We start from the raw sequence: 26885 nt of genomic DNA, 5'->3' as shown, positions 1-26885 counted from the left end.
AGTTTCAAAGTCCTGTGATCAAAACTCGCGGAAATGGAGTTGAAAGAACACCAAAATCTTGCGCATTCATCACGAGAACCAGGATCTCTCGCATCGTTCCATCGCTAAAACATTGGGAATCGCGAATTCCACGGTGTCGCGAGTGATTAAGCGGTTCGAGGAACGATTGACCACCGATCGGAAGCCCAGAAGTGAAGGAAAATGTATTCCGTACAACACCAAAAATCACAACCGCGTAGTTGGGGCTTTTAACCGAAACCCGAACGCCTCCGTTCGGGATGTGGCTAAGAACCTGCACCTAAGCCGAAGTTTTGTCCAGAAGGCCAAAACTAAGGCTGGGCTTCGAACGTTCAAGGTACAAAAGGCCCCTAATCGCGACGAGAAGCAGAACAAGCCCGCCAAATCCCGTGCCAGGAAGTTGTACCTCAACATGCTGACGAAAGTTGAATGCTGCATCATGGACGACGAAACATATGTGAAGGCCGACTTCAAACAGATCCAAGGCAACCTGTTTTTCACGGCCAAGGATAATTTCAGCATTCCGTAGCATGTCCGCACTCAGAAGCTGTCTAAATTTGCGAAGGAATTCCTGGTTTGGCAAGCCATCTGCACGTGCGGGAAGCGGAGTGCACCTTTCGTGACTCAGGACACGATGAACAGACAGGTGTACATGAAAGAGTGCCTCCAGAAGCGGCTGCTTCCTCTCCTGAAGGCCCACAACGTCCCAACAATCTTCTGGCCGGAATTGGCCTCATGCCACTGCTCCAAGGACGTGCTGAAGTGGTATGCGGACAATAAGGTCAATTTCGAGCCGCAAATGTTCAATCCTCCCAACACTTCGGAGCTCAGCCCCATCGAGAAGTACTGGGCGATTATGAAGCAGCACCTTCTTAAACGACCTAAGGTAGTGAAGACAGTCGAGGAACTGAAGAAAGTATGGGTTCACATGCAAAAAACGGTTGATTCACAGGTTGTGCAGAATCTTATGGCCGGGGTTGAGGCCAAGGTGCGGGCATTTGCGTATGGACTGTTAATAAAATACGAGTAAAATGTTAATATGAAGTTTAATAGTTATTTTTCAATCCCTGAAAATTTGAAGGCAATCGGATGGAAACTCGAATTTTGCGAATCAATTTTGTGTGTGGTAATTTCATCGTGGACACCCTTCATATTGTTGTTTTGGCGTTGATTTTTGAAAGAATTACCTTCATTATATCATGTATTTTTTCTCATGGAATTGCTCAGAAACTCCTGGTATTAGAAATCATATTGAGATGCGTTCACCACTAACTTGAAATTTCTGATAATTGTTATGTAATGGTAAATGAGAACAGTTCTTGATAAATATAAAAACAGAAACAGCGTATTACGATGAAAAATAGCAAAAACTATTATTATTTTGACGCTTTATCTGGCTTCACCTAATTGATGTCCACCTTAATGAGCTGGAATCTCATTGTGACCGATTAGCCTTCCTGACCCATTCATTTAGAAAGGTTTGTGCTCCTTCCGTCCGAAAGTAAAACTCTTTGGAAAAACTCATAATGCTATTCATGACACGGACGACATGGTATGTAATTCTTAACCTTTCACCTTTCTGGCAGCTGGCTGACACTTGAAGTTGCCTGGCATGCCATCATCCCGACCAACCCGATACAAGCACCCAATCCTAGCAGATACCTACATCAAAGGGCAAAGGCCAAAGGAGGTGTCTGTTGGTAGAGAGTAGGTTAAAATAGGCCAGCATCGTTTGGCCTTTGAAAGGTTCTGAATAGCCCTGTGCAAGAAAGGAGAATGTTGGGCTACAACGATGTGCCATTTACAGTTACGGACAAAACAATTAGAATCTCAGCGGAGAGATAAAAAGTATAAACGCACAAAATTCTTAAATTTCAATTATACGTAAACTTTTATGATTGATAAACTGTCTCATTGCATTCGAGAATGCTTGCAATCTTGAGTAAACTGAAACAACTGCTTAACTCTCAACAGAATGCTCAAAAAAAAAATCGATGCCTCTAAAATTTTGATATGATTTAGCTTGTAGACTGTACTCATTTTTCCAATCTCAAATAAATTTCTTCATTTTTCTAGCCTTAATCATTGTTCTGCTCTGTAAATTTGTGGATTGATAAGGAAAATCGTTACATAAATGAACAGTAACGAAAACTTCAGTTATCTGAAGGAAAACCTAAAAATATTACGAAGTTAAACTTTTTTTTATGATTTGGGTTTTATGTTTTGTCCGTAACTGTAAATCGCGATCAATTGAATGGAATGCATGCCTAAGTTTATCGTTATCCGGTACCGGAAATCAACTGCATAGCATATCTCTTTCCCTCCCACAATTCTTGTACCCAGAATTTAGAGTCCAACGAGGTACACAAAACTGTTGGAAGGCACATTCTTCTGGACTGCTTCAACCATATGAACGAGAGAATTGCTGCACGAGAGACTAATTGGCACGAATGAACTTTATAACGATTGTTGCATGTCCAACACAATGTAGCTATGCTGTGCTTACAACCACGTTTGATTTCACATATTTACAACGGCTCGGTATGGTTGTGCAATAAAGTCATCGAGTGAACTATTAAATTCCTTTTACCTTCAATATCCAGAGTCTGATCACATTTTTTGCAATTGGAATTCATTTATTCACGAGCAACTGCGAACTACGAACAAGTTTAGCGTCAGTTTCTCACAACGAAAAAAATGTATCATACAATTTTAGTTTGTCGCTGGCTTACAGTTAACTCTCCATAACTCGATATTGAAGGGGCCATCGAGTTAGGGAGGCATCGAGTTATAGAACACAAAATCAGTACAAATGCGATCCAAGGCACCATCGAGGTAGCCATGAAAACCAACTTTTACTATAGTTCTCTAACTCGATATCGAGATACGGAATATCGAGTAAGGGAGAGTTGACTGTGTTTCCACCATTCGCTGGGACACTTTTCCTGTTGAATTGAAAAGATAGAAAACTTTAAATTACTTTTCGCATCCCGCGCAATCTCGCTATCTTGATTTTTATTTGAAAAGAAGAGTTTTTGCCTTGGCTTCTGAAAGTGAGCGCAATTGTGTCGGGATGTTGGTTTTTATTTGTGCAATACGATTGTAATAACGGTGGAACACAAAAGTAACAAGCATGGTCGTTATGATTTGTTTTGTGTTTCAAGGCCCTACATATCATCCTTTACGAGATTTTTGATACATGTACCAACAACAGCAAAGTAAATATTGTTCTATTGTTTAGCACTTCAGTAATTCAAAATTTTTACGGGTAAATTAAATTCACCTGCTTATAGGAAAGAAAATTGCTTTCATTTCAATTAATCTAACTTAAGTTAAACATATACCGCATTATTCGTGGCAAAAGAAGATTGCAAAATTTTTTGTCTAAAATTCTTAATACCTTTGTTTGACATATGCTCCAATGTTTCAACATTGGATATTCTATGTAACTCGTTGGTACTATACCAGGGAGGAAGCTTCAGAATCATTTTCAAAATTTTATTTTGAATTCTCTGCAGAGCTTTCTTCCTAGTATTACAACAGCTATTCCATATTGGTACAGCATACAACATGGCTGGCCTGAAAATTTGTTTGAATATCAAAAGCTTGTTCTTACGGCAAAGTTTCGATTTTCTTTTAATAAGGGGATAGAGACATTTTACATATTTATTACATTTGGCTTAAATGCTCTCAATGTGATTTTTGAAAGTTAAATTCTTATCTAGCACTGAAAATATATATTGTTTTATATTACGAAATCGTTCGTATGAACTACGAAATTATTCTTTGTTTTCTGCAACGAAACAGTTTCGTAATATGTATGCATCCAGCTTCGTAATATGATTCAAGCTCGAAATCAAAACAAACAATGATTGTTATAATGTACTAAACATTTCGTAATCGAAATTCGTTTGTTTCGTATATAGAACGAACATTTATACGCGCTTCTTCTTACCTCCCTCGGCTGCGGTCGTGTCTTGTTTTACGAAATGTGTCTACGAAACCTTTTGTTGCAGAAAACAACGAATGATTTCGTAGATTAAACGATCAGTTTCGTAATACTAAACAATTCGTAATACGAACAACACGATAACGCACATCTACGAATTGTATATCGTACATCATACGATTATTTCGTAAAGTCACTGAATCGCGAAATTCTGTCAAGTACAAATAATTCGTACAATGAATGAAAATAGCGTTATATGTACGAAATCTTGTTTTACGAAATGTATTTTGGATAAAATACGAAGAGATGTTTTCAGTGTAGATACTTAACTTCATCTGACCAATTAATTGGAACCCCTCTCATCGTGACAACATGTCTACTTGAAGGTTTCAAATAAAAAGCTTTTGGTTTATGTGGGAATATTATAAGTTGAGTTTTGGAAGCGTTAGGAGAGATCTTCCATTTTTGAAAGTATGAAGAAAAAAATTTCAAACTTTTTTGCAATTGACTACAGATGACACACAGGCTTCGTCCTTTGGCGGAAAGGCCTGTGTCATTCGCAAACAAGGATTTTTGACGTCGCTGAGGTAACTCACGTAAGTCAGATGTGAAAATATTGTATAATATTGGCCTTGAGGAACACCAGTTCTTACAGGAAGTCTTTCAGACCTCGAGTTCTGATAATTAACCTGAAGTGTACGATTTGACAGATAACTTTGAATTATTCTAACAATGTATGTTGGAAAATTAAAATTTTTGAATTTTACAATCAAACCTTCATGCCAAACACTGTCGAATGTTTTTTCTATGTCTAGAAAAGCAAGACCAGTAGAATAGCCTTCAGATTTGTTGGAACGGATCAAATTTGTTACACGTAAAAGTTGATGAGTGGTCGAATGACCATGGCGGATTCCAAACTGTTCATAGGCAAAAATTGAATTTTCGTTGATGTGGGCCATCATTCTGTTCAAAATGATCTTTTCAAAAAGTTTACTGATGGAGGAAAGCAAACTGATTGGACAATAGCTAGAAGCTTCTGCAGGATTTTGGTCTGGTTTTAAAATTGGTACAACCTTAGAATTTTTCCATTTGTCAGGAAAATATGCTAATTGAAAACATTTGTTAAATATATCAACTAAGAATGATAAGCTACTTTCTGGAAGTTTCTTGATGAGGATGCAGAAAATTCCATCATCGCCAGGAGCTTTCATATTTTTGAATTTTTTAATAATAGTTCTCACTTCTTCCAAATCAGTCTCACAGAAATTTTCGAAAACGTTCTCTTGATTGAGAATGTTCTCGAAGTCCTGAGTAACTTGATTTTCAATTGGACTAGTAAGTCCTAAATTGGTTGGTAAATGGCTGGGCATGGCGTACCATTGGTACCTCGCGTACCTGAAGGAATAAAATAGACCCCTCTGTGCGGTCCTTAGCCTCTTGCCCAGCAACTCCTATCCCTACCTCCTCGTGGTACTGGCCGGGGTACGAGTAACCTTAGGGAAGATCGGGTAACCAACCCCCGGTGGGAACTTTGGTCGTATGCTGACAGGGAAGGGGGGGTTTGCTTCTGCAAACCTTGAGCGTCTGTACTCCAGGTTAGGAGCGGCTCACAACAGCGTCTGTTCCCCATGTCAGGGGCGGCTGATCATCGTCCGAGTGCCAGAGAAGGACTCTAAGCTAAACTGCGCACTATGGCCCTCCGAACATTTAGGGGGAATGGTCCTCCGGAAATCTAGGGGGTTGGTGTCAGGCCCTGCAAGCCAGCCGTAAAAACACATCAGCACAGGAACGTCAACGAGAGAATACGGACCGGAACAATCGGCAAAGACCACAGCGACGGAAATGGACTAGCGATTGGAAACTCGGTACGTGGAACTGCAAATCTCTCAACTTCATTGGAAGCATACGCATACTCTCCGATGTACTGAAGACCCGCGGTTTCGACATCGTAGCGCTGCAGGAGGTGTGCTGGACAGGTTCGATGGTGCGAACGTTTAGAGGTAATCATACCATCTACCAGAGCTGCGGCAACACACGTGAGCTGGGAACAGCTTTTATAGTGATGGGTGATATGCAAAGGCGTGTGATCGGGTGGTGGCCGATCAACGAAAGAATGTGCAAGTTGAGGCTCAAAGGCCGGTTCTTCAACTTCAGCATCATAAACGTGCATAGCCCTCACTCCGGAAGCACTGATGATGACAAGGACGCATTTTACGCGCAGCTCGAACGCGAGTACGACCGCTGCCCAAGCCACGACGTCAAGATCATCATAGGTGATTTGAACGCTCAGGTTGGCCAGGAGGAGGAGTTCAGACCGACGATTGGAAGGTTCAGCGCCCACCGGCTGACGAACGAGAACGGCCTACGACTGATAGATTTTGCCGCCTCCAAGAACATGGCCATTCGCAGCACCTACTTCCAGCACAGCCTCCCGTATCGATACACCTGGAGATCACCACTGCAGACGGAATCACAAATCGACCACGTTTTGATCGATGGACGGCACTTCTCCGATATTACCGACGTCAGAACCTATCGTGGCGCTAACATCGACTCTGATCACTATCTAGTGATGGTGAAACTGCGCCAAAAACTATCCGTCATCAACAATGTACGGTATCGACGCCCGCCTCGGTATAACCTAGCGCGACTGGCCCAACCGAACGTCGCTGCCGCATACGCGCAGCATCTCGAGGTAGCGTTGCCGGAAGAGGGCGAGCTTGACGAAGCCCCTCTTGAGGACTGCTGGAGCAACATAAAAGCAGCCATCAACAACGCAGCCGAGAGCATCGTCGGGTACGTGGAAAGGAGGACATGTAACGATTGGTTCGACGAAGAATGCAGGCAGGTTTTGGAGGAGAAGGATGCAGCGCGGGCTGCAATGCTGCAGCAAGGAACGCGACAAAACGTGGAGCGATATAAAAGAAAACGGAAGCAGCAAACCCGACTATTCCGGGACAAAAAGCGCCGCCTGGAAGAAGCGGAATGTGAAGAAATGGAACAGCTGCATCGTTCTCAAGAAACGCGAAAGTTCTACGAGAAGCTCAACGCATCCCGAAAAGGCTTCGTGCCGCGAGCCGAAATGTGTAGGGATAAGGACGGAAGCATCTTGACGGACGAACGTGAGGTGATTGAAAGGTGGAAGCAGCACTACGATGAACACCTGAATGGCACGGAGAACACAGGCGACGAGGGTCACGACAGCGGAGGAAGTGACTACGTCAGCACGGCGGATGAAGGAAACCAACCTGCCCCCACATTGAGGGAAGTTAAGGATGCCATCAGCCAGCTCAAGAATAATAAGGCCGCTGGTAAAGATGGTATTGGAGCTGAACTCATCAAAATGGGCCCGGAGAGGTTGGCCGCCTGTCTGCACCGGCTGATTGTCAAAATCTGGGAAACCGAACAGCTGCCGGAGGAGTGGAAGCAAGGGGTCATATGCCCCATCTACAAGAAGGGCGACAAACTGGAATGTGAAAACTATCGTGCGATCACTATCCTGAATGCCGCCTACAAAGTGCTATCCCAGATTATCTTCCGTCGTCTATCACCAATAACAAATGAGTTTGTGGGAAGTTATCAAGCTGGTTTCATCAACGGCCGCTCGACAACGGACCAAATCTTCACTGTACGGCAAATCCTCCAGAAATGCCGTGAATACCAAGTCCCAACGCATCACCTGTTCATCGATTTCAAAGCGGCTTATGATAGCATCGACCGCGAAGAGCTATGGAAAATCATGGACGAGTACAGCTTTCCCGGGAAGCTCACAAGACTAATAAGAGCAACGATGGACGGTGTGCAGAATAGCGTGAAGATTTCGGGCGAACATTCCAGTTCGTTCGAATCCCGCCGGGGACTTCGACAGGGTGATGGACTTTCGTGCCTGCTGTTCAACATCGCGCTAGAAGGTGTCATGCGGAGAGCCGGGTTCAATAACCGAGGTACGATTTTCACAAGATCCAGCCAATTTGTTTGCTTCGCGGATGATATGGATGTTGTCGGCAGAACATTTGGAACGGTGACAGACCTCTACACCCGCCTGAAACGTGAAGCAACAAAAGTCGGCCTGGTGGTGAATGCGTCAAAAACAAAGTACATGCTGATAGGCGGAACCGAGCGCGACAGAGCCCGCCTGGGAAGCAGTGTTACGATAGACGGGGATACTTTTGAGGTGGTTGATGAGTTCGTCTACCTCGGATCCTTGTTAACGGCTGATAACAACGTTAGTCGTGAAATACGGAGACGCATCATCAGTGGAAGTCGCGCCTACTATGGGCTCCAGAAGAAGCTGCGGTCGAGAAAGATTCACCCCCGCACCAAATGTACCATGTACAAAACGCTTATAAGACCGGTGGTCCTCTATGGACATGAAGCATGGACCATGCTGGAAGAGGACCTGCAAGCACTTGGAGTGTTCGAACGAAGGGTGCTTAGAACGATCTTTGGCGGAGTGCAGGAGGACGGTGTGTGGCGGCGGAGAATGAACCACGAGCTCGCTAGGCTCTACGGCGAACCAAGTATCCAGAAGGTTGCTAAAGCCGGAAGGGTGCGCTGGGCAGGGCATGTTGCAAGACTACCGGACAACAATCCTGCAAAGATGGTGTTCGCGTCGAATCCGGTTGGCACAAGAAGGCGGGGAGCACAGCGAGCGAGGTGGCTTGATCAGGTGCAACAAGATCTGGAGAACGTGGGCCAAAATCGAGGTTGGAGAGACACAGCCTTGGACCGAGTAAATTGGCGTAACATCGTTAACGAGGTTTTATCAAATTAATTGATGTAACACCAACTAAATAAATAAATAATAAGTCCTAAATTGAAATTGTGCGCACTTTCAAACTGCATAGCAAGTTTTTGAGCTTTTTCGCAATTAGTAATAATTTGTTTTCCTCTTTCAATGCCGGTATTGGCTTCTGAGTTTGTTTTATTTTTCTTCAAAATTTTAGATAATTTCCAAAAGGGCTTAGAGCCAGGGTCCAATTGAGAAATCTTATTTTCAAAATTTTTGTTTCTTAATTGTGCAAAACGTTTTTTGATTTGTTTCTGCAAATCCTGCCATATAATTTTAATAGCAGGATTGCGAGTGCGTTGAAATTGTCTTCTCCTCACGTTTTTAAGACGGATCAAAAGTTTAAGATCATCGTCTATAATCACGGATTCAAATTTTACTTCACATTTTGGAATTGCAATGCTCCTGGCTTCAACAATGGAATTTGTTAAAGTTTCAAGAGCATTGTCAATATCAAGTTTTGTTTGTAAAGATTTGTTAACATCGAGATAACTATCGACATATGTTTCATATATATTCCAGTCAGCTCGAAAATAATTGAAAGTGGAGTGGATTTGACAGATGGTTTTCCAATAATTAGACTCAGTTGTGGCAGAGAATTTGTTTATTATAGAGAAGCGCGAATTCTGAAACCTAAGGTTCCAATTGTACCATCAAACGTGGTTCCAATCGAGCAAATTCAATGAGACTCAAAAAGAAGTTCACAAAAGAGAGGATGGATGTGTGTTAGTGAAAGCGATACGTAAGTGACGTCATTGATAAGCTTGGTTTCTTACGACGACTGACAGGATGACACACACACTAAAATATTGTTTGAATGACCTCAGCTATCGATAGTCATTGCAAATGTTGTTTATAAACAAAGTCAAAATCCTCTCCGCGTTTCTCTACTATAATCATATTCTCTGGGTTGTGGGGCGCAATTGAATACCGTTTTGTCTCAAATTCCGAACAGACTCATATTCCGAACACTCGGTTTTTGTATGGCGGTTTGGGTGAAATATTTCGTTGGAATTTTTCATCAAATTACAAGGAAATAGCAGTCAATTGCAATTCAATTTTAACGTCTTCCAATTTATTTTATACCTCGGGAGTGTTGATGATCCGCTAGCTCTAGACCAGTGAAACTAGCTCAGATAAAATAGTTTTCAAAATGTTTCATTTGAATACGATTTATTCGTGCTGTTCGAAATTTGAATCAAGGTGTTCGGAATATGAGACACAATGATCACAGTGTTCGGCATTTGAGTCAAAATGTTGTTCCATAGTTTAACGTAAAAACAATACTAAACAAGCAAATATGAACATTTTTATCGGCACACCCAACAGCTAACAATTAGACTTTGCGAAGAATTTAAAATTTTTACAAATCTTAGCTAATTTATGTCCACCAGATGCATTCGTAGTCACCGTTGGCCTTGAGTGTTCGGAATATGAGTCAAAACGGTATATGATTTGACAAATGGCGATTATGCTGAAGGGCGCAATCACAAACGATGTTCAGAAATGGACGTTAGCATATTTTCTTCAAAATTTTAGTATAAAATTTAAACAAATATGTTAACCGATCAGTTAACCGATAAAACACCTTACGGAGAACACAAATCACAGAAATGAGGGTCAAAAATATGTATTATAAGAAATAGAGAATTGATTATCTGTTGAGAAATTTCATTTGTAGATTTCTCATTTTGACGTCGTAAGGAATGCTGTTCAGAAAGCTTTTGACATTTGGAAGTGAAAGTGATTCATGACAGAATCATGTTAAATTCAAGTGATTCAGGTCTGATCCATTGTATATTCAAGTGTATCAGATCTGAAACATCTGAAACTTCATGTGCGAGTGATTCAAGCCGGACTCATATTCAAATTAGTCAGAATCTCTTCATATACAAGTGATTCAAGTTTGATTGACTTCAAATTCAAGTGATTCATGTTGATTCACTTCATATCCAAGAGAATAATATCCGATTCTCTTTATTTTAAAGTATTTCAGATTTGATTCACTTCATATTCAGGTAATTCAAGTTTGTCTTGAATATGGAGTCAAACAAAAATCATGTCGTATTCACTCCATGTTCAAGAGAGTCAGGATCGATTCACTTTAAATTCAAGTGCTTCAGAACCCGAGCTCCATACCCGCAAGTGATTCACGTCAGATTCACTTTATATTAATGTGACCAGATGTGTCCCGGAAAAAAAATCTGGGACGCTTGTCAGATCTTATCCCCAATGAAACGCTGCCTATATTTGATGTGCAATTTACATTCATATTCTATCTAAGACATGTACTATATACTTAATTAATTGAAATAAAAAGTATTGAAGGAGTTCTTAAAAAAGTATTTTTCATGGTCACAATAAAATATTTTGCCAGGGCCATAGTTTTGAGGGCATTTGCGTCTGATAGGTTTGATATGACTTTATTTTTTGTTAAAGTTGAATAAAAAATAAATTCGGTGGCCTATAACAGATTTTTGAGGATGAAATATGTTCCTTTGGTTAGAGACAACTTATATCGATACTAGCTCATAGGTTTTGAGCAAAACGGAGCCGCTTATCAATAGAATTATTAGTAGTAGAACGCTAATGGCGCTGTTGTCACAAAACTGATTTCAATTATTATTACCTTAAATTATGGTTTTTCATTGTTTGATTAATACCATGTCGTTGTTTTGGATTTTATAATTACTTTGACACTTCGATGCCCGGTACTCACGCTGTCAGTTCGTGGCAAACTAGATGTTGGTAACACGAACAGCAGCAACATTAGCATTCTTAGGTTAATGCTTCTACTCGCTTATCACACTTATATGAAGGTTCAATCAAAGCTCTTCAAAATGATCCAGATATGAACCAATTCTATCATTAGATATGGGCGTATGCTGGAGACAAGGCCTGTGAAGAATCTCACGCAATCGTTGATGTTTTAGAAGCTTTCATCACACAGATGTTAAACTCGACGTCCGCATGATAAAATTTGAAGGTATGCGTCCAATTCTTCTCTGGTAAAATGAAAGTAACAGATAAAATCATGTCCAAAGCAAAAACTGATTCTAAACAGATTAAGCAATACAAGTAATGAATAATATTTATGTTTCATTCACATTTTTTATGTAAAAACTACCATTAAACATGACATGACGATTTTCGCATTTTTTATGGTCCATACTGTAGAATCTCAAGATATATTACGGTTCTTTTGAAAGTTTTCCGTTCTGCGGTAGCCGCCAAGTTCTACCGCAGCTGTCAAAGTTCTACCGCAGGTTTAAAAATCATTGTATCATTGAACGAAACCATCTAATCAAAGTATGCTTGTTGAGTCCCAAGCTTTGAAACGCGGCAGAAAACAACACTCATTAGCGTGGTTTCCAAGTTATCATCGCAGCCAATCGATGATGCTTTGTAAAAATCAGTAATGTGACGGCTGCGGTAGCTCTCTGTTCAACCGTAGAACGGATAGTTATCTCTAAAATTGCAATATTACGCGTTACAAGAAAAATTTTGATTCCTGGAAAATCGGATTGCTTTGAAGAGTAAATTTTCCTGGCTTTCAATCAGAGTCAACTGTGCTCGTCGTTAGGTGCAATGGGGCGCTGCACAAAAATCATCCTCTCTCTTTCACTTCTTCTTCTTCTTCTTCTTCTTTCTGGCATTACTGGGACAAAGCCTGCTTCTCAGATTAGTGTTCTTATGAGCACCTCCACAGTTATTAACTGAGAGCTCTCTTAGTCGATTGACCATTTTTGCATGTGCATGCATGTGTGGCAGGTACGAAGATATTCTATGCCCTGGGAATCGAGAAAATTTCCTTTACGAAAAGATCCTCGACCAGCGGGATTCGAACCCACGACCCTCAGCATGGTCATGTTGAATAGCTGTGCGTTTACCGCTACGGCTATCTGGGCCTCTATCACTCTGCCATGCAATAAGCAAACAACAAGGCCAGGAAACGTCAAAATCCTATACAAAATCAAAACAGTGTAGAGCCCCATTGGCTGTTTGCAATGGTTTGACGTTTCCCAATTGTCTCAACATCAATTAAGCGTGTCTTATTATTGTCTAATATTCATAGTTTTTTTACTACAATCAACTAGTAAAAGGGTCCAAAAAGCATTACATATGCTATGCCTATCTAACTAAACCATCTCGCTGTGGTTACCCATTTTTCTACTCAAACAACTTGTTTCGAAATACTTGTTTTTTAATTATGAATCCTGGTTTTACGGCTAACCAGCCGAGTGGAAGTTAAACAACTACCGAAAAGCTAAACATTACATATAATTTGCAATTGGATTAGATGGACAAATTGATGTGAAGGCATTGGATATATATATAGAAAGCGTTGTGTTTGGATGGGCATCTAATTCTTCCGAAAGAGGTGCACTTTGCGAAAAAGAACCACGTGATTATTGAGCTGAAATCGAATTCAGAATAACTTCTGCGTTCATGAGTCCTCTCATGGCGTATTGGTTAACGCGCCCCAACTAGAAATCGGGGAGTCGTGAGTTCGATTCTCACTGAGAAGACGTGTAACTTTTTCACAAATCTTCACATCAATTTGTCCATCTAATCCAATTGCAAATTATATGTAATGTTTAGCTTCTCGGTAGTTGTTGTTTCGAAAGATTCCTTTGAGCTTTGGAAAGGGAAGATTTCAATATGATAGCATTGATTTTTCGGTGTATTTAGACGCCACCCCCTCTGTTTCTGTTTTGCTTTTTCCAATACCAAATGCATGTACTGTCACACTTTCGTAGACCGGCCTCTTATAATGGACTTCATTATCACATGTTCCCAAAGAGAAACAGCGGCATTATCAATCGTAGATGTGACATACAGTGACAAAGTTGATGATTTTTTATGAGTCAACGTTCAACGCACACTATGTGAATTTTGTTCTGTGCGGGGATTGCTCGCTGCGCGTTATTTCCGCGAGGCTATCCAAATTTTTCAAATTTCCCCGAAATATCAATGTAAATTTACCCGTTTCAAGGTGCTTAACTTTTTGGTGGGTACTTATTTAAGTGAGTCCGTATTTATGACGGGTAGTGTATATCAACCATAAAATTTTGGGCAACTGCAAGGGACATGGAGGTCTTTAATGGGTCTTTGTATCAACCAAGATGTGTATCAACAGAAACACCCAGAGTTTCAAAAACTTTGCTATCGTGTTCCCCCACATGTCCCCCCATAAGTTGATCATTACGATAGGCAAAAGAGTTTGGATCACTTTTGAGTTTTGATCCAGGTTTCAAATTAGTTTCACTAAATAACTGCTATATGTATGTTTTTAGCTGTTAGAAAATTAAACAGCTCGTCATCTTTGCCATACAACGAACGAGCATTTTTAATATAAAAAAAATTGAATCCATTAGAAAAAAAGTAATCCGCTAACAATTTTATTAGTAAACTTTACACCAACTTGGACTGATTCAGCCATTGTGACGGTTTTGAACATTGCATCAATCATTTGATTCGGTTGTTCAGTTTAAAATCGGAAAGGGAAATTTTACTAGAAGTAGTAATGTGTTAATTAATTCACACAAATAAGATAAACGTTAATGTAATTCTGTTCATTTCATAGGCAATACACTGCTGAATAAAAAGTATCAACTATTCGGGAAACAAAATGCCTCCCAAAATCCACTTCATAAATATGAAACTATTCCGAAATTCGCAACGATCCACTTAAACTCCAATAACTCATACCGCATGAACTTTTTTTTCCCCGCCTCAATTCCAGGACGCTGCCATCTGTGTGAAATTCCATCTGGAGCGCGAGAAAAATCCACACAAGTTCAACAGCCGGATGAAGAACAAGCTGTGGTATTTCGAGTACGCCACGTCGGAAACGTTCGCCGCATCGTGCAAAAATCTGCACGAAAGTCTGGAAATTGTGGTATGTTACGACACTCGTTGGGCTTTGTCCATCTTGATCTTTTTTTTGGTTCGCCCCTACTGCCGCACAGTGGTCCAGTTTTTCAAAAAAATGTCATAGCCTGGATTTCCAAACATAGTTTTAGGTTGAAAAACCCAAATCAAACATTCATCTATCAAAATCAAATAGTTAAGAACACATACTTACATGTCAGCTTGCTTTAATAATCAAAATTAAGACTCAAGAATCCTACGTTCAATCATCAAAAATAAAAAAAAAACCAAATCATTTAACTGCATTCTAAAGCAAGTAGAGTGCAGTGATAGAATTTTCAGAACATTGCTACAAACTCTAGCAAACTCTGCTTTAGAAAATCTGTAAGACTATAACGGATATATTCCTCTATACTTTTTGATTTTTTTGATTCTGGACAACTGTGCGCCGGCTTTCGTCACCTTCGCATTTTATTGTACTCTCCCATCCGGATAAGAGAGGGTGGATTTCAGCCCGAATTTGCATATCAGCAACCGGCGGCGGCGTCGTTAAATCGTTTTCATGGATTTTCGCTTTCGTTCGCAGTGTGACGGAGTCTCACTGGAGCTTGCCAACGGTCCCCAGCTGCAGGGCATAGCTCTGCTCAACATCCCGTACACCCACGGCGGATCGAACCTGTGGGGCGAAAATCTGTCCCAGAAGCGAATGCGCAAGGGCCCGTTTCGGAAAAAGCTGAAAAACTCCGACAAAGAGCTGTCCGCCAACAGTTTCAACTCGGTCGATCTGTCGATTGCCATTCAAGGTAGGTCCGGGTGGATAGGAGTTTTAACGGTCGAAGATTGTATATTCTGGAACCAGTCGAGTTTACAATTGGGTTGTTCAGTGATTTAAAACAAAAATTGTAGGTAGCTAGAAAAAAATATTTTTTTCAAGTATAACATAAGTTATTTGTTATGCTTCAATGTCTTAATATGTATTTATATTGAAAATAATTTAAAAATATTAATGTTTAGTAATATAATGACATTAAGATTCACATAATGACAGCTCAATTTGAAATAAAATGGGCCAAAGGATGATTCCAGTTCGTTTATAAAATATTTCTGAGTAACCAACCATTTTTGAACAACTTTGATTATGGTTCAAATTTAAACCAATATTCTGAATGTGTAAAAAACTAGATATCCCTGAACAACTCAATTTTAATACAAAATGGTCGTTAGTAATCTTCTTGCTATGTTATCTTTGTCCAAATCTAATGCTTACCCCTATCAAAAACGGAAATATCCGTTTTCATGATTTTCCCCCCGCTTATATGCATTGTCGTTTCTTACTTTCAGACATTGGTGACCGACGGATAGAGGTTATTGGATTGGAAAATTGTCTGCACATGGGTCAGGTGCGGACTGGGCTGAGGGCTTCGGGTCGACGGTTGGCCCAGTGCAGCGAAGTGGTCCTGACAACGAAGAAAACCTTTCCGATGCAGATCGACGGCGAACCATGGATGCAGGGACCATGCACGGTAAGAAAATGGATGAATAAAATAAGCTTATAACACTAGATAGTTGTGCATATATTTGGGTGCTGGAAAACCGGGCTCTTTGAGGAGGCATTAATCTGCCCATAACTGCATAACAGTCACATTCGACCTTTTTGTCGATTTCGAGTTAATACCGTGGAGAGTCATCAAATGATAAATACTTTCGATCAACTTACTGAAATCTGTGAGATAGTTTTAGAAAAGTCGAAAAAATACCAAGTTGTTTTGTCACATTGGTAATTATAACCGCATAACAGTCACATTGAGTTTATAAATGAGTCTCGTAATGTAATAGCAATGAAATTTCTATCAGAATTATTTTCTGACTATTTACCTAGTATGCGATATGAGTTGTACAAAATATCAGTCTCAAATAAGCACTTTTGAGTTCCTGGTATTTTTTTGAAATTTTAGTTTTCTCCCATACTTCCATAAAATGCACACCTTGTATTTGATTTACTCAATGCCTACTTTTGTCGAATGTTTCAAATATGCAGTTATGGGCAGTAATGCTCAATAGTATTTTTTGAATTCGTTTAAAGAAAACAAGAGGAGCGAAGATCTAACATATTCTTGAAACAGATTTTAGTAGAATACCAGAAGAAACTTTAAGCAAATTTCTGGCAGAACTTCTAAGAAAATACTTACACAATTATTTATAGCATGTTTGAATGAGTTTCTTGCAAACTCCTAGAGGAATCTCTAGTGCTACTAACAGAAAAAAAATCTAAATATTTTCTCAGCGGAATTCCTATAGAAATTGTTTGGGAGCTGATCGTTTTCCTTCCGAGAGTCCACTTACTTCCGAAAGTGTTGAGGCTTTGCGGGTTAACCGATGGGAATTCCTGAACGGACAAGTTTATCGCTGGATTGAGAACTGTCTTCCAATAGTCATTGGTGGTTTTTTCTTTAATTACTTGGGACACACACTGGGGCAGAATCGAAAAAACGCGGAAACAACCTGTAATTCTTCGGAATGAAGAGATAGACGTTTGGTGTCTTCAGCGAAAATGGTCCTTTCAATGAGACCGATGTTTTGAGATAAAGTCATATATTTTTTTTGTATTTTTCGCATGAATGGCGCATATGCCATTTCGGTCAAACGGCATTTTAGGTGTATGGTTTCTTCGGCAAAGTTATTCATTGTTTTATGCTGAAAATTATTGCTGAAGACGTCAAATTTCCAAGGCCTACTATTTTTAAAATATAGACAATTTTTGAGAAAATAGTGTTAAAAACCATAATATTTGAGTTTTGCTTGTAGTTTTTCACATAAAATGCCATATATCGCCTATGACTATGTCATTTATTGGCATAAAGCAGGTATGGTACAAATTTGATGGTAAAAATAAAATTATGTTTGCTTTTTTTAAGAATATTTCCAAAAAACAAAGATAATGCGAATAGGCCATTCTTGCGATCGGGCAATTTCGGGCAGGTGTTTTCGTCGCCATTCACTTACGAAAGGTCAGAGCATTATTGTTTATTATTTTCTAGGATATGATATTCGATATATTTTTTCTAAGCGATCTGGAAGTATGCTAAGTTTATAAAAAGTTTCAAAATTACTATAGCAGTTTTCCAATGAAAACAAAAGTTCATAATAATAATTAACATCTTTGCGGTTTACTGGTTAAATATACTTAAATATTTGTTATATACATTGATTATGTATTTTCTATTCGCAAAAATGCCCTTAGTGCCAGATTCATTATGTCAAACTATATCGTTCGATTCAATGTATAGGTTGCTATATGATTTCTTCTAAAAAGTTGATCGTTATTTTATCCTGAAAATAATTGCTAAAGATGTCAAATTTCCGGAGCCTACTACTTTTGACAAACAGACAAAATTTTAAGAAATATTTGTTGTTATATGTTTTGCTCGTTATTTTTCAGTTTTAATACCATATATCGCCTAGGCCTATGTCATTTCTTGGCATGAAACAGAGCTGTTTGTTTGTTTGATTATTTTAAGAATAAAGTTTCAATAAAAAAAAACAGGGTGTTAGTGTATAGGCTATTCTTGCGATCAGTCAAGTTCGGGCCGATAATTTTATCGCTATCCACTTATGAACGGCCAGGGCTTTAATGTCCATTTTTGCCAAGGGCATAATGTTTAATATATTTTTTTAATGCTATCTGGAAGTTGACTAAGCTATAAACAAAAAAAGCTACAAATAATGATGAATATTCTTGCGGTTAACTATATCAAACCTTTCCTATGTTGGACAGTTCTTCACACCGCGTGCATGAAGTACTCGTAGCATATTGGATTTCAGCCAATGATTCCAAAACGAAAACTTATCGCAATGCACAGATGCATTCACTCTAACGGAGAAACCGAATATAGTACTCAAAACAATTTCATCAGTTTTTCAAAAATAGTGGGCTTTGGAAATTTAACATCTTTAGCATGAAATAACGATCAAATTTGCCGAAGAAATCATTCTACATACCTAAATTGTCATTCGACCGAAATGGTTTGTGTTTTAATGTAGGAAATAAGGCGACTGTTCTCTACAGGTAGTAACGGATAACTGTTTATTCAACTCATGAGACTACTACGATTAATACTATAACATCTCCTCCTCCATGATTGTTAGCGATAATTGAAAAAATCTCTTAGTCTATTTCTTAACGGATATCGGGTACTGAACGATGAATCTTCTATAACAGATGGTTCATCTGGGACTGATGTCGCTTCCTCTGAAGTAGGTGTTTCTTCTTCTGATGTAAAGGTCTCTTCATCTGTTTCGTGAGAATCTCTTAATGCAGGTTCAAAGATTTCTTCTTCATTTTGCGATACCGTAGATGTACCATTCGTTGTTTCATCACGTGTTTCGTTATTTTGATTTGTACTACAATCATTATCATTTCCATTCAAGTCCTCAGCACTACCATGGAGTTCGCTTTCATTGTTTTGTTCTGAACTAATCACGATTTCTTCCTGTTCATCGACTGGCACGGGCATGGTTGTTGGATAATTTTTGTTTGATGGTTGTTGTGGTTCATCGAAAATATCATCGAATATTTCGTTTCGTTTTTTATGTGAATGTGGTAATCTATCGTGGACATCGAAATTTTGTTCGATCGGAACTGGTTCTGCCTCACTTGGTATAGTATTTCTTGCAGGCCTAATGAAAATACGATTTCTTAAATAGACTCGGTTATCGTCTGTAACTATCCAATAAGATCTGTAGTCTCGTCGGAATAATATTCTACAGTTTGTCCATTTATGTTTTTTTGGATATATTTTCGCATAAACTCTTTCATCATTTTCAAGATCTCTTAGATTAACAGTGCCTTTGTCGTAATGTCCTGCTGTTTTAGATCTTCTTTCTGCTATTTTTGCACTTACGTTTTCTTCTATTTTTGGCTTCAATGCTGATGGAATCGTTGGAAGGTGAGTTCTTGTTCGTCTAGCAAATAATCGTAGAGTTGGGCTACTGTCAATTTTATTTGGCGTGTTTCTCCACATCAATAGAGCTTCATAGAAATCCGTCTCGCTATCTTCACATTTCTTCAACAAGTTTTTACATATTTTTACGGCTGATTCTGCTTTCCCATTACCTTGAGGATGGTGTGGGCTTGAAGTTTTATGTTCGAACTTCCAATCTTGTTTGAATTTTTGAAATTGTAACCGTTTGTTACAAATTGTTAGTCCTTTTTTAATTCGTGCTATTTTTTTATTTGTATACTGTCACGTTTCTAGTGTTCAGTGTTGTTGGATTAGTATAGGGTTAGTAAATAAAAGGTTAGTAAATGTTATCAATGTTAGTAAATTGTCAAAATGTATAAAATATGATTGTTAATAAGTTAGAAGAATTGTTAAAATTGAATTACAAATATGAAAAAGTTGCATGCAAGCTGTGGGTACAAGACAAACATAAACGATAAGTGGGCCAGCAGGCGTATTACACGCAACAGGTGGTAACAACCCCCCAACCCACAATTGAGGAGATTGGGGAGGGGAGGAAAAACAGACAAGAGGGTCAAGCCAAATTCTAGAATTGCCATCACTTCACTCTGAAAAAGGCGTGCGTGTGCTCAAGTGCATTTTTGAAAGTGTCCTCAAAGTTATAATTAAAGTGAGTGGTAACCTTACAAATTGGGAGAGAAAGTGTATTTCATCAGGTATGATTGAACCTTAAATCTATTCTAATCTAATGCCTATAACCAATGGCTAGAAAGTTAGTACAGCTAGCTAACTCCTCCCATTACCCTCACAGGACCTTTTTATTACCGTTAAAATATCGCCATCTTGGCTGGTGTGGCGTGGCCTACCAGCAGCACACGTTTCGGCCTAGTAGACGGAAGTCTGCTAAGCCTAACCCGTCAAGGATTCGCTGACCTCTGGCCATTTCGGTCATAACTGTGAAGGAGGTCCACAGCTCGGGGTATACACCCCTAAACGGAAAGGAGCTTTCCCCTCTCGGCACGGTCACTCCGGTACCGTCCTGGGCCGTGTCGATTGCCGTCAAAGAGGGAGGACGCCTAACGAAAGCCAAACCCCTACGACACTACGTCTACGGTGTCGTCGTTACCACCTGTCCAGCAGAATGCCATCAGCCTGTTAGCAGCATCAGCGAGCGCTCGCAGGCCACCATTAAGATCGTCGGCAGCAACCAGAAGCAGCAAGTCGTACCGGTACGTGAAACCCCATTAACACCCACACCCCCACAAGAACAATAGCTTGCAATAAATCACTAAGAGATAACCCTAAAACCCACAATAGTTCAGTTTACCCAATAAAACCCTAGAGATTCCCACCAAGTTATAATTCTTTCATTCCACACACCACAATAGCTCTAGTCAGGTGACGGTACGCTGCACACCTTGGTCGCGTAGCCCCTCAGCTTACCCAGTAGCAAGCCGACCCTGAGACCCAGCTCGAGGGGTCTCTTGTTACTGAGAGATTGCCCGGTTTAGTTAATTAGTTACAAAATTCAGCACCAGTGAAACAGGTTCCATTGTCTGATATAACAGTTGCAGGTATACCGTGTCTACTGAAATTTTTTCTACTTATATTTACCACTGTTTTGCATGATAAGTCTTTCATTTCGTCTACTTCGAAAAAATCTGAATAGTGGTCAACAGTCACCAACAGTCGCAAAGGCTTCGATTTCCAGCGTATTTCCATTACGTCCATACTTACTACTTCGAAAGGCAAACTTGGGATTTCAGTAGATTGCATTACTTGTTTCTTTTGAGATGTGGAGTTTTTCAAACAGACTTCACATTGCGAGACAAGATCTTTTATTTGCGCTGATATTCCTGGCCAGAACACACATTCTCTAGATAGTTTTTGAGTGGCTTCGATACCTTGATGACTTTTGTGAAGGGTATCCAGTACAAAACGGCGCATAATTTTAGGTACCAGAATTCTGTCTCCTTTCAAAACAAGTCCGTTGTAGATGGTTAACTGCTCACGAAACTTGAAATATCTCTTCGCCAAATCGCTGACTTCACTGTATTTTGTCGGCCATCCTTTTGAGATAAGTGATTTGAGAAGTACAATTTCTTCATCAGTTTCTGACTCCAGTATGATTTTTTTCATTGCTGGCGTCGATATTCGTAAATCTTCGGTCAGATCGGTTTGTTCCAAATCCAAACGATAGACTTCAAAAGAGTGGGGATCATCTAAACTATTTGCAGGAGCTCTTGAGAGAGTATCGGCTATGATCATTTCCGTGCCTTTTTTGTAGATTAGCCGAAAATTGTAACGTTGAAGGACCATCAGCATTTTCTGAATTCTACGTGGAGCCACAAATAAGGGTTTCTTGAAAATTGTTACGAGTGGCTCATGATCTGTTTCAATAATGATATTATGTTTTCCACAGAGGTACTGATCAAACTTTGTGCAAGCATAAACAATTGCCAAACATTCTTTTTCAATTTGTGCGTAATTTGCTTCTGTAGACGAAAGGGTTCTTGATGCATACGAAATCGGTTTTCCTTCTTGCATCAGAGTACACCCAATTGCTTTTGATGATGCATCTGTTTGAATTTTTAAGGGCTTGTTAACATCGTAGAAACTTAGTAGTATGTCCGAGCTAATTAATTTCTTTATGCTGTCAAAATTATCTTGGTGATTTTGATTCCATTCAAACTGATCAGCTGTCACTAATCGTCGCAATGGTTCCGAACTTTGAGATAGGTTTGGTATGAATTTTGAAAGATAAGTAACCATTCCTAGAAAGCGTAGCACGTCGTCCTTATTCTCCGGTTTTGGCATCTCTCGTATTGCTTTCACTTTGTCTGGATCGGGCATTATTCCTTGATTGCTGATAATATGACCGAAAAATTTCACAGAGTCTTGACACAAGCGCAGTTTGTCTCGATTAAGTTTCAAATTTTCTTTTCGTATACGAACTAGTAGATTTCTTACATTTTTGTCGTAATCAATAGTTGCTTCTTCAGTAGTTTCTCCAGATCCAAATACTAAAATGTCATCAGCGATACAGACAACTCCTTTTAATCCTTGAAGTAGTAAATGTTGTCTTTTTTTGATATATTTCCATAGCTGGCTTAATTCAGAACGGCATACGAAGAAAACGGTAATTGCCAAATGGTGTTACAAACGTGGTCAATTTGCTACTTCTCTCGTCTAGTTTCAAGTTCCAAAATCCTTTCTTTGTATCAAGACAGCTGAATACTTTTGCTTGATGTAACTCTGGTAAAATTTCTTCTAGTTTCGGAATTTGATATTTAACGTCTAACAATGCCTTATTTAAGTCCACGGGATCAATGCAGAGTCTCAGTTTGTCATTACGTCGTACTATAAGAATGTTACTAGTCCACTCTGAATATTCATTTACCTTTGCAATAACACCCATGTTTTCCATCTCATCAAGCTGCTTTTTTATCTCAGCACGCAATTTTTGAGGAACTCGTCTTGGAATTTGCTGTTTGGGTGGAACTGATTTATCGATTTCTAAGCTGACTTCTCCTTCTACACAACCCAAGCCATCAAATACGTCCGGAAATTCAGCTATTATTTGTTCTGCTCCGCTTTTATTTGAGAATATCGTGTTGATAGCTTCCTTGTTTACAGTGATGAATCCGAATTTCAAACATGTTTGTAACGATAATAACGGAAGATACTCCTTGTATTCACCTCCTACCACTTCGAACATCAGCGTTGACTCTTGACCATCTTGAATAACTGTGAGTTCACATCGACCTTCTGGTATTATTACACCTCCACCATAAACTCTAAGCTTTGTCGTTGTAGTTTTCAGTTATTTCCTAGCTGAGATTCTGGTAAAACAGGATATTCCCATCACATTACAGGACGCTCCAGTATCTAGTTGGCATTTAACTTTCTCACACTTATCGCCAGTGCCGAAGAATAACGAAGCGTGAAGCTGGGTTGGTGATTCATTTTGGACTTCAGTTTTACTTCATTATTTGATTGTTTCGATCTGCATACGCAAAGTGGTTCATCAATCCGCATTGAAGGCATTTCTTCCCATTCGCTGGACATTTCTCTTTTTCTCTTGCGTGTTCGTATCCACAGTAATTGCATTTAGATTTGTTTTACGATGCGGCATAGTTTGATCTTTTTCCTTTGTTCTGGATTTTATCGACATGTGCTTCAATTGACATCTTGGAATCTGAATTGAGTTGTTTCATCTGTTTTTCTGTAAGTTCAGTTGCACGGCATTTTTGTATTGCTTCGTTCAACGTAATTTCTTGGTTCTCCCAAAGACGTTGGCGCAGTCTCACGTCTCTTACAGACACCACGATTCTGTCCAACAATAGTTCATCTTGCATATCTCCGTATTGACAATTCTTGATCAGCCCATGCAAACGATGTATATATTGGTCTATATTTTCTTCTTGTTCTTGAACGGCGCTGTTGAAAATAGCTCTCTCGTAACGCTTATTTATCTTCGGGAGTAGATGTGCTTCTAAAGCAGACAATATCGTTTCACAAGATTGGTTGTCTTCAACACTTAACGGTAAGTTCTGATAAAGCTTCAAACAATCTTTCCCAATGCACGACAGAAGGGTTGCAATTTGTTGTTTCATGGGCCTGGTTGAGAGGTTGCTCGCTATACAGTAATATTCCCATGATGATTTGAAGAACTTGACACTTTGGCAAATATCTCCATGAATGTCAATGGCCTCCGGTGTAGGGATACTTGGGCTCGAAAGGAATATTGCAGGGGCCTCTGGAATGCCAGCGCTTGTTACCGGACCATTTCCGCGCTCCTTAATTTCCCGTAAAGCATTTTGCAATTCGATAATTTGCAATTTCAGCTCTTCCATTTTTTTTTCTGTTATTCCTGTTGCTATGGATCTGACACCATGTTTTAATGTAGGAAATAAGGCGACTGTTCTCTACAGGTAGTAACGGATAACTGTTTATTCAACTCATGAGACTACTACGATTAATACTATAACAGTTTGATATAATGAGTCTGGCGCTTAGGTCATTTTTGCGAATAGAGCAATGTAAGAGCACTGTGTATAACATGTGTTTGAGTAAATGTAGCTACCAGCGAACCGCAAGAATTATTATTATTATTTTGAACTTTTGTTTTCATTGGAAAACTGCTTCATTGTGATGTAGAATAATTTTTAACCTTTTTTATAAGCTTATCATACTTCCAGATCGCATAGAAAAATATATTAAATATAATATCCTAGAAATTAATAGACAATAATGCTCTGACCTTTCGTAAGTGGATGGCGATGAAAACAACTGCCCGAACTTGCCCGATCGCAAGAATAGCCTATATGCAATATCCCTGTTTTTTGGAATTATTATTTGAAAAATCAAACAAAATTTTATTTTTAACATCCAATTTTTACCAGACCTGCTTTATGCCAATAGATGACATAATCATAGGCGATATATGGCATTTTAATTGAAAAAATACTTGCAAAACTCAAATATTACGGTTTTTAGCACCATTTTCTCAAAAATTGTCTATATTTTTAAAATAGTAGGCCTTGGAAATTTGACGTCTTCAGCAATAGTTTTCAGCATAAAACAGTGAACAACTTTGCCCAAGAAACCATACACCTAAAATGCCATTTGGCCGAAATGGCATATGAGCCATTTATGCGAATAATACAAGATATATGACTTTATCTCAAAACATCGGTCTCATTGAAAGGACCATTTTCGCTGAAGATACCAAACGTCTATCTCTTCATTTCGAAGAATTACAGGTTGTTTCCGCGTTTTTTTGATTCTGCCCCATTGTGGGACACCTCAAATTACGCACATTTACACAATTTTTTTTTTATCAAAGGTTCGTTACAAAATTAGGTCCGGCGTTTCCACTGGAATGTCAACTCGGAACCATGTGGAAGCGACCATCATCCTTTGCAAATCTCAGTAGCCGCCGAGGCTCCTGCCACAACTAGACGACCCCGCTGGTTATATAACCAAGCTGATTGGACCGCCTATAACAACAACATCTGCACATCCGTCCGTAACCATCGACCAATTGGTATATCCGACTTCTACGCTATCCTTACCCAAGCGGCAAGCGTATCAATTCCGAAAACAAGCAACACACCCGGCCGAAAGGCACTTCATTGGTGGTCTCCGGAGATCAAGAAAATTATAAAAGCAGGCAGAAAGGCCCTCCGTGCTGTCAAGAGATTGAAACTCGATCATCCAAACCGAGCTGCGGCTTTGGACAGATATTGATCTAAGCGCAACGAATGCCGGCAAGCCATTCGTTATGCTAAAAGAGCTTGTTAGGAGGATTTTCTCGACAGCATCAATACTTCTCAAACAACAACTGACTTATGGGCCAAGGTCAGCGCCCTTAGCAGCAAACGATCCGTCGCCTCGCCTACTCTCGTTATTAACGGCAATAACACAGCGGACCCGACCGTTATTGCGAACGGCCTAGGCAAATACTTTGCCAGCTTCGCTGCCTTCGATATCTACGACCCGAAATTCGTCCGACAATCCGGCGCTATCGCTGGCGATTGCGAACAACTCCCAGCTCCCCATCAACCTACCCTTTTTTCAGCATGCCTTGAGCCGAAGTAATGGCAAATCCGCCGGCCCCGACGACATCGGCTACCCTATGCTAAAGAAATTGGTGGGACCAGGGAAGCTTGTTTTGCTTGAGCAGATTAATAATCTATGGCTGAGTGACTCCTACCCAACAGAGTGGCGAGATAGTTTCGTTGTTCCGATACCCAAACCCGAAAATTATTTACGAGTACCAACAAGCTACCGTCCAATTGCTCTCACTTGCTGCCTCTCGAAAGTTGTAGATCAAATGGTGAACCGCCGGCTAACACACCATTTACAGCAACACGGCCTACTCGATCACCGGCAGCACGCTTTCCGGTATGGATATGGCACGAACACCTACTTTGCAGCTCTCGGTGAAGTCCTCCAAGAGGCAAATAATAAAAACTACCACACTGAGATTATCTCACTGGACATCTCAAAAGCGTTCAACCGGACTTGGACACCATTTGTTCTAGAAAAACTAGTTAGCTGTGGCATAACCGGTCACATCCTGCACTTCATAAAGAACTTCATTACCAATCGATCCTTTAGGGTTGTTGCCAAGTCCACCACCTTCAATGAAGAAACCGGGGTACCACAGGGGTCCGTCATATCGGTAACTTTATTTCTGGTCATGATGGACGGCGTATTCGAAGACCTGCCAACAGAAGTGCAGATTTTCGTCTATGCGGACGATATAATTATCGTAATATCTGGACCG

The 26885-nt window shown here is 39.8% G+C and overlaps 1 protein-coding gene across 4 annotated transcripts in view; it reads left to right on the top strand.

Annotated features, from left to right (window-relative positions):
- The window catches only part of LOC5575250 (diacylglycerol kinase 1), a 655530-nt gene that overhangs the window by 603591 nt on the left and 25054 nt on the right, over positions 1-26885 (top strand). For all 4 annotated transcript variants that reach the window (XM_021841863.1, XM_021841861.1, XM_021841864.1 and 1 more), the window contains exons 18-20: positions 14503-14658; positions 15217-15433; positions 15972-16153. In XM_021841863.1, coding sequence (XP_021697555.1) covers positions 14503-14658; positions 15217-15433; positions 15972-16153 — 555 coding nt within the window. The remainder of the gene's footprint in view (positions 1-14502; positions 14659-15216; positions 15434-15971; positions 16154-26885) is intronic.

This window comes from Aedes aegypti, chromosome 2 (genome assembly GCF_002204515.2).
Source record: "Aedes aegypti strain LVP_AGWG chromosome 2, AaegL5.0 Primary Assembly, whole genome shotgun sequence".
In the NCBI taxonomy this organism is placed as follows: domain Eukaryota; kingdom Metazoa; phylum Arthropoda; class Insecta; order Diptera; family Culicidae; genus Aedes; species Aedes aegypti.
The sequence above is the reverse complement of the archived record's forward strand: the minus strand, read 5'-3'. Positions and strand labels throughout refer to the sequence as shown.